At 38.4% G+C, this 9,144-nt stretch overlaps 1 protein-coding gene across 1 annotated transcript; it reads left to right on the forward strand.

Annotated features, from left to right (window-relative positions):
- The first annotated feature begins 887 nt into the window (after nucleotides 1–887).
- chst14 (carbohydrate (N-acetylgalactosamine 4-0) sulfotransferase 14) lies at nucleotides 888–5,277 on the forward strand. Its single transcript, XM_016480094.1, has 2 exons — nucleotides 888–1,277; nucleotides 4,358–5,277. Exons 1-2 carry the CDS (start codon nucleotides 1,005–1,007, stop codon nucleotides 5,183–5,185), a joined length of 1,101 nt encoding a protein of 366 aa, XP_016335580.1. The 5' UTR covers nucleotides 888–1,004; the 3' UTR covers nucleotides 5,186–5,277.
- The last annotated feature ends 3,867 nt before the right edge of the window (nucleotides 5,278–9,144 follow it).

Below are 9,144 nucleotides of genomic sequence, written 5' to 3' on the forward strand. Positions count from 1 at the left end.
AAATCAACTCGACTCGAGTTCACAAAAAGCTCGAGAATTTAAAGCGGCAGGCGACATAACTTCAGCGCAAGTTTATAGCCTAATAAGCAGAAAATCATTCTTGGTGTGAACGAGAACGATTTGTAAAACTGTATGCTTACTGTTAACGTTATTGTGAACGGTCCTTGAAAACTACGTTTTAATTAAAGAAAAAAAAAACTCAAAATATTTTCAATATTTAGTAACCGTTTTATAGGAGATACAAGGCACGAGAGACTGTACGACTAAAGAACATTTTAGTACGTCTCTATATTCATAATGCAGCATAACAATTATTTGAGTGCATTTTCTCTTATTTCACTTTTCGTTTGCATAAGCTGGTAATTCTAGTTATTTTGTTTTCCGCACTTTTGTTCAGTTTACAAAGCAGCTCACAATGGAGATGCTGGAACTAGTTAGCACCTTGATTAATGTATCTGTGTAATTTTAAAGCGGCTTGACTAGTGTCCTGACCAGTGTTCGAACTATACCGTGGACTTTGGGGGAGCCCACTTGTTAAATTTTTTTTTTATAACGTCGGGGGGGGGTCTTGCGCTTGCCTCAAGAGAGCTTACAATGAGTAAGTCAAAATTACAATACATAACAGCTACAAGTGTATGCACTACTTGCTTTATGCAAGCACTATATATTGTCAATATTTTTTGAGACCCCCCAAAATTTCACAAATCACGTTTTCAGGGGAGCCCATGTCTTATTAAGGACTCCCCCTAGCTCCCCCGTAGTTCGCACCCTGGTCCTGACTCGATCACGAACAGGGTAAGTTTCCCCCGAAATCTGTCCACGCCCCCCTTGCTCAATACTTCATTTCCCATCATGCTCTCTCAAAAAGCCCCCCCCCATCATCAAATCAGAAGTTGGTTAGCTGCTTCACTGAAGCGATGGACGTGTTCTGATCTGTCGGTATTTTGAGTCACTGAGCCTCAATAACCGGACGGAGACGGACTCTTGTACGCATGTGATTCACTATGCCGCCTCGAAAGAAGGAGTACGGGATTAAACGAGCGAGCGGATCCCTGGTCCACTTCAGACCGCCAGTGAGCGCGACCACCGTTCGCCGACACTCCGCCGTCGTTCCCTCGGTGCTGACGTTCGCCGTCATCGTGGCATCCGGAGGCCTGTTGCTCATGATAGAGAAGGGAATGCTGAACAGCGTGCAGACTCCGCCGCCTCGCGCCAACGGGAAGAAAGTGGAATACCGACTGAGGAACAGCGACGCGGCGGTGGACGTGGAGTCTCAGGTAAGGTAGCCGAATAGAGACACAGGCTCGCTAGATTAAGAATAAACTGTGTCGTTTTTTGAGAAACTCATAAATGTTTTGATATGTTTGCATGAAGTCATCAGACTTTCTTTGAGTTTCGCGAGGCTGAACAGCAATTAATTTTAATGAGAACTCGGGCTGCGTCTCAAAACCTAGTGAGCCTCCTACCTAGACAGCATCTGGATGTCCACAATTCAGTTCAATAGTGTCCCCAATTATTACTTGGACAATTTAGCCACACGTATTAATGTTTAAATGTCGTTGCCTTGAATAACTATAAATCTAAAACAAGTGATTATTTTAAACAAATAATGCACAAACTCATGTTTCAAGCGAGGCATTTAATAAAAATAAGTTTGGTAGGTTTCATACGAAACGATAAATACACTTTTAAAACGTCAAAGGAGTATGTTGATCAGAAAACTTAAGTTTTGCAGACTGAAATCCAAAAGAATGGCTCCTAAAGTGTCTCAAGTGGTGTTTGCCCAGCTAGTGTACAACTCTGAATATGCTACCTGGACAGAAAAGCGAGAACAATTTATGGGGAATAAAAAACATTCAAGACACTCACTCTACAGTAGTCAACATTTGAAGTGGATCAAAAAAGTTCATCAAAGTTTTCCTAAGACAAGAACGCATTTTGGTTTTAGTTTTAGGACAACTTTGATAAAAGGTTTTGATCCACTTCAAATGTTGACTAGTATAGTCAATGTGTAATCCTCTCAAGTCATTTGGTTTGTCAAAACCTCTCAACATCTTTTCCTCTGCTATTACACTTTCTTTCTGTACCATCTGTGTATTGAACTTTTGGACAGTAGAGTAAAATAAGTAATCTTAAAGGGTTAGTTCACCCAAAAATGAAAATTCTGTCATTAATTACTCACCCTCATGTCGTTTCAAACCTGTAAGACCTTCGTTCATCTTCGGAACACAAATTAAGATATTTTTGATGGAATCTGAGAGCTGTCTGACCCTGCATAGACAGCAACGCAACTGAAAAGTTCCCAAGTCCAGAAACGTAGCAAGGAGATCGGCAAAATAATCCATGTGACATCAGTGGTTCAACCGCAATTATACGAAGCTACGAGAATACTTTTTGTGCACAAGTTCACATGATGTTTGGTCATCCAGTGGAATGTCCAGAGTAAATGTTCTGTTGTGTTGTTAAGTAAAACATTTGAATGTTTCATCTGCTTTTGGGTCGATGGAGAGATGTTTATGGAAATTGTGCTAGCTAAACATAGTTTGCTATTTTTATATGTAAATATTTTTTATTGGTAGTGTACAAAATTATATTTAGAGCAGACTGAATGAGTTGAGACCTTTTTAGTAAAGTCACCTATATTGTACTGTACAATATACCAATATTTTGGTACACTATTGGAGCACACCACATTTCCATTTTTACAGGTTTCTCTAAAATATTTGATTCTGATTGGTCAGTTTTGCCCATGCAGGGCTCAGATTTGCAACAGTGTCCTGTTCACCCACTATTTCAGTGGACAGAATTTTTTCTCCATTAATTTTTCCCATAGCAATTTTCAAGTCTTTGTTAAAGCATACCAAGCCATCATCCAAATCAACTACAGGGTGAATCACAACATTACAAACTTAACAAAAAAACAACAACATAACAAAACATAGCATAACAACATAACAAAACATATTTGAAAATTTGACACACAAAAAAGACAAAGGTACAAATGTGTGTACTTAACGGCTTTGAGTGAAAAAACTACAATCTCATGAAGCAATTTTTAACAAGGTAAAAACATTAACAACCTTGTAGCTCACAGTAAGTCTATACAACATGAAACTAAATTTATGTGTGGGTTTTTATGTATTTACAGGCAAACCAACAATTATTCAGACACCAGATATAATTTGATATCTTTTTATTAGTGGGTGCAGGACACTATAGTTAATTTATGTAATGCCCGGTTCAGACTACACGATTTTAGCCCGATTTTGCCACGATTTGCTTGACATAGGGTGTCGTGGGGATTTGTAAACGACAATGGGCGTCGGGACGTAAGATTCCATCGTTTCAGCACGTGTAGTGCGTCATAGTGGACGACAACCGATTCCGCGTCTGCGATGCATCACGACAGAAAGACTAGCATGTTTAATTTTTTTTTCCATCATCCACGACGAGTTCTGTCACATTGGTGACGTTGACCAATAGCAGCACAGAAGCTCTTTCATACACAGGTTTCAAACATGGCAAAACGAAAGAGAGATGATGGTGCTGCTAGGTGGAGTTATGAGATGGAGGAAAGGTTCGTGGAGCTGTGGCAACAGTACTCCTGCCTGTATGATGTGTCATCGAGGGCCTACCACGACAGAACAAATAAAGAAAAATGCTGGCGAACTATAGCAGAAGCGCTTCAGCAATGTTTACACTCTTGTTTTCGGAAGTCAGTCGCTAGTTCCGCCTTCTCGATGACATCAAGCGCGTCGTTAAAGACGGCACGCGATGAATGGTCGGGAAGCAACGTGTAGTCTGACATGTTTCTTGTCCACGCCACGACAAGATTTTAGGAGTCAAAATCGTGTAATCTGACAGTGACTATCGTGACCTACAAAAATATCGTGTAGTCCGGACTTAAGTGAGGATAGCAAAATAAACTGACATACTATACCCAAAAATTCTTCAAACAGTGAACTACCAGTAAAATTGATAAAAATGTGGGACCAAAAATTATTTAGACACTTTAATTGCTAAATAATGCGACCTTTTTACACCACACACTGAACAAAATTAAGCATTGCTTGGCAATTGGTTGACCTAAATTGGTATTATCTAATTGTGTACTTAAATTTAACAGCTGACAGCTCTTCAACCTAATTCATTACATGCCTTTCTATCAAAGTTATCTGACATTATCAAGATTAATTTGTTCTGACACAGTTTAACTCTGAGTTCTTGTCATATTTTATTACCATTTTCTAAACTATAGCGAATAAACTGTTATAATGTGAGAAATGTTGAAGGTGTCTGAATAAATTTTGGTTTGACTGTCTATCGTTCTAAAATTATATATGCCTCTTCCCCCCAGATTGTACAAGAGATCCGCAATCGCACCATAAAATCGATGTGTGGTCAGAAGAACATGCCTCACAGCGTGTGGTCTCTCAGTCCGCTGCAGAGGAAGACTCTCCTCCAGCACATACTAGTGAACGACAAGCATCACTTCCTCTACTGCTACGTCCCCAAAGTGGCCTGTTCCAACTGGAAACGAGTGCTGAAGGTGCTGAGTGGCACTCTAGCCAACGTGGATGTCAAAGTGAAGATGGACCATCGTGCTGATTTGGTCTTTCTTTCGGACTTTCCCCCCGAAGAGATTCGCCATCGACTACGGCATTATTTTAAATTCACGTTCGTGCGAGAGCCGATGGCACGCTTGCTTTCAGCCTATCGCAACAAGTTTGGCGAAATTGAGGCGTATCAGCGTAAATACGGTGCAGAGATCATACGCCGCTATAGAAAAGGCTACGCAAAGGATAAAAAAATAGCAGGCAATGACGTGACGTTCACCGAGTTTGTGCGTTATTTGCTCGACGAAGACCCGGAGCGAATGAACGAACACTGGATGCCCATCTACAACCTGTGCCAACCCTGCGCCATAGAATATGACTTCATAGGCTCGTACGAGAGGCTGGAGAGTGACGCCGCTTACGTGCTGGAACATGTCGGAGCGCCGCAACATGTAAGTTTCCCTGAACGCCAAACATGGTACAAACCCGTTACCAAAGAAACGCTGCATTATTACTTATGCACTGTCCCACAGAAGTTTCTCAAAGAGCTCCTGCCCAAGTATATTTTGGACTTCTCTCTGTTCGGTTATCCTTTACCCAACACAACCACTGAATACTGTAGGCATTAACAAAGGCACTGGTTTATACCAGTTTTGTAAGACTGTCTATAATCTTTCAATACTGTAAAAAATGACCGTGAATTTAACGGTAAAAGACTAAAAATGCTACAGTAAAAACCTGTTAAATGGTTAACGGTAAATTCCCCTACTATATATGGTGAAAAACTGTATTGGACATTAATTTTACGGTAGTATACCGTTTTTGGAAGTGAAAAAGACCGTATAATTTACAGTGAATAACCGTAAATTGACATTCCCAGAATTCCCTGCGTTACATTTCAAATTTGATGTTTTTTTGTTGAAATAACTGTTTCTTCTTAGTTTTTTCTTATCAGTTTTGTATATTAGGGTTGTGTGTTACACCTAATGTTCCTAATGTTGTTAAATGAATGTTTATTGCATTATTTCAGTTTCATGTGTGTTACCATGATGGTGTTTAGTGTTTGTGTGAATGACACTGTGCACCTTCTATATATGTTATTATTTAAAAGCTGCTTGTGATGGGCTTTGGTTCATCATGTGACTTTCTCATCACCACCTGCATTTGGTGGTTATCAGTGTATTACAAAGGTACAAAACAGATTCAGTACTTCCAATAGGTTGGTATATTAACATTATATCAGTTAATGAAATTACGGTATTTAACTGTAAATTTAAGTTAAAACCGTAAAACCTAAAACGTTGCTACCGTATTTTTTACGGTAAAATTCTGGCAACCACAGCTGCTGGTTTTTTAGCGTAAATTTTACGGAATTTGTTTTAGTGTATGTTCATATTTTAATACTTTTTTAACATAGTTTTTTTTACCTGTACAGAATTGAAAATATATTTGAATATAAGCCTAAGTAGAGTGTATTTGAGAGCTATTTAAGTTCAAACCACTATTTAAAACTGAAAATACTCTATCAGCTATTTTTATTCATGAGATGCAGTAGAGTGTCCATATTAACGGGCATAAAATGAAGGACATTGTGCTGTGCGCAAGACTATCGTAAGAGTTTTATATTAGTAAGCACAAGCGTCCACCATTTTTTCACTTGTCATTGCAGTATTAACGTTTCCAGTGTTTTTCTTTTTGGTTATTTGGATAATCATTACCTCTGCTGTCACCCTTATGATGTTGCTGATTAATCCTTTTACTAAATGAAATGTGAAACGCATAGAGAAATCGAGTCTCTAAATAGCATTCGAGGCTGTTCCTATCTGTATCTATTGAATTGTGTTGCGAGCGTGTTGTTTCATACGAACAAAACAAATATTTCTGACCACAAACTTGAACCCTTCCCATCTGCCACTTCCTCTGAAAAGATGAGACTCTGAGTTTAATCCCTTAAGAGATTATGAGGAATGCAGTTTAACATCCAAAAGCAGAAGTACTGTACAATGAGGAAATAAAAAATCTTTAAAACCCACAAGCTGGATTTTTATTTCTTGGTCTGAGCATAATATTTATATTAAAGAACTAAGCCAGAAACAAGCTAATGGTGATTTAAATCCTACCAGCAAAATGAGAAAAAAAGTGGGAGGATGTGAAAGCTCAGATGACACCCAAAAGGTCAGTCTGGATAATACCAGGAAATAAACTGAAGGGCTGTTCACACCAAGAACTGCAACGATAACTACATCCATAAAGTATTAAAAATCGTTGTGTATAAGAATAGCAAAGAAGATCAACAATATTGTTGATTCACTTTCAGAGCATTTCTATCAGAGGTTATGGATTGTGTTATGATTTAATTGTGGGATGTTATGATTGGTTATCAGCCCAGCTAACAGTTTTTGGTTCTCATAATGCTCTGGTAATGTTAATTTTGTTAGAAAAATAACCGACAGAGAACATTTCCAGAATGTTATTATTTGCTTCTCCTGGAACTGTATACTGACGTGAAGTTAGGGGAATGTTCTGTGTTTGCTGAGAGGGTGTTGCTCGTTGGGTTCTTAAGTGTTCTGAGTGGTTTCTAATGCATTGCCAAGCAGTTGTTATGGGCCGTTCACACAGAATGCATTTTTCCATTGCATGAAAGCCACAGAATGTGCTGCTTCTACATTTTCTGTGTAAACAGTTCATTAGTGAACAGCTCATTAGGGTGTTGTGGGTAGCTGCTTACAAGTCAAGAGCTGAGAACTCAAGTCTTAATCATATACTTTTATATATTTTTACTGGTTATTCCACTTATGGCTGAGATTAATAAAACAATAAAACAAAGTCATTTGACATAATAGCACACTTCAGTAAACCCCCTCATTCATGTAGCAAATGGGTCAATATCACTGTAGGGTGCCTTTTGGTGTCCTGTACATAACTAATTTTCCATGATAACATTGCCATGATTAATGACTATGAAAGGGTGTTATATTAGGCTAAGTTTTTATATTTATAACAAAAGCATTACTTAGCTCTTTAGATACATTTTCTAGATTAAGAGGATGCATGTTATTTTGCTATGTCCCATGCACTGCTCATTAAATTTGAATGAAGTAGAATATAGTAGTATACGAGTAGAATATAGTAAAATAATACAATTAAAAATTTTGTTCTCCTATTAATATTTTGTTAAATAAGAGATTACTCAATTTGAGTGTATTGATCAGTTGGTAATAAAAACAATATTTTTATTTAATAAAAAAAAAAAAGTGTTCATGTCCCTTGAATGGTTGTCCACCCTGTTGTATTGGGGAATCCGACCCTTTAAGTAAAGGCCATCCCCTTTAGTGACATCAGGACAACAGATTTCTTGTCTCTTCAGTGGCGGGAATTTCAACGGCTGAGGTAAGTTGTTTTTTTTTTATTGACAAATTTTCTTCGTATGAGTTTGCTTTCTTGCTTTGCCAAAGCTTAAGATGTCCACCCTGTCGGCATAAAATATGCCAGAAGTGATTACTAGAAAACAGTATTTTCAAAATATGTTAGTTTAAATATACCAAATTCTCTTCAACAACCAGACTATTTAGCTAGTCACAGTTTGTTGTAAGCTAATATGCTAATTGAAGCTCAAAATGTCCACACTGTTGGCCACTTAGACTCGATAGAGTGGACATAGACATGACGGTGGACATAGCATTCATTTGTAGTTAATGCTAAAAACTAAAATTAATATGGGGGGGGGTTATATCAATGTGATTGAGAATATAATTATATTATTATTATATTCTTTTTTTCGAAGTTGAATAAATGTTTCATTGTCATATTTTGTGTTCTGCTTTGTCCACCCCGTCATGTGCTGGTCCACACTGTCATCTTGATATTTTAAAATATTTTAAAGGGGTCATAGGATGCTACATGCACTTTTACAAGTTGTTTGAACTGAAATGTGTGTTGGCAGTGTGTGTACACAACCACCCTATAATGATAAAAATCCACCCGGTGTTTAAAAAAAATAAAAATGTTTTCCCCTTTCTCAAATCGAGCTGATCTCAGATGCCTTTCTGTGTGACGTCACACAGACGGGCCCCTCCCACGATAGTTTGATTGACAGTAGTGTTTCAGCACAGACTGGACTGGCGTCTTACCTTAGACCCACCCTGAGTGAGCTGTCATCAGTCCGCCATTGTTTCACCGCTGGAGAAGTTGTAGACAAGAATGACTCCTAAGCGATTGAGGTGTTCTGTTGTTGGATGTAATAATGAACATAGCAGTCATCGTTTACTCCCGACATCGGAGCCGCTTAAGACGCAGTGGATTACATTGTTTCTGAAGGGAATGCGCCCCGATCTACATAAATGTCTATGTTCGCGCGAATCATTCGTGATCCAGCCTCATCTACAGAAGTGAGTATAATGTTTTGTAATGATTCTTTGCAAATCGCCTTTCCTAATAATGTGCTAATTAGCAAGTTTCACGATGAATGCAGCTAAAGTAAACAGTCTCTCAGAGCAGCTCGGAAGAGAGGGGCGGGGTCAGCAGAGCTCATTAACATTTAAAGGAAAATGCTACAAAACGGCTTGGATCTGAAAAGAGCTGTTTTTGA

The sequence above is a fragment of the Sinocyclocheilus anshuiensis genome, unplaced genomic scaffold (genome assembly GCF_001515605.1).
Source record: "Sinocyclocheilus anshuiensis isolate Anshui unplaced genomic scaffold, SAMN03320099.WGS_v1.1 scaffold637, whole genome shotgun sequence".
NCBI classification, from domain to species: Eukaryota; Metazoa; Chordata; class Actinopteri; order Cypriniformes; family Cyprinidae; genus Sinocyclocheilus; species Sinocyclocheilus anshuiensis.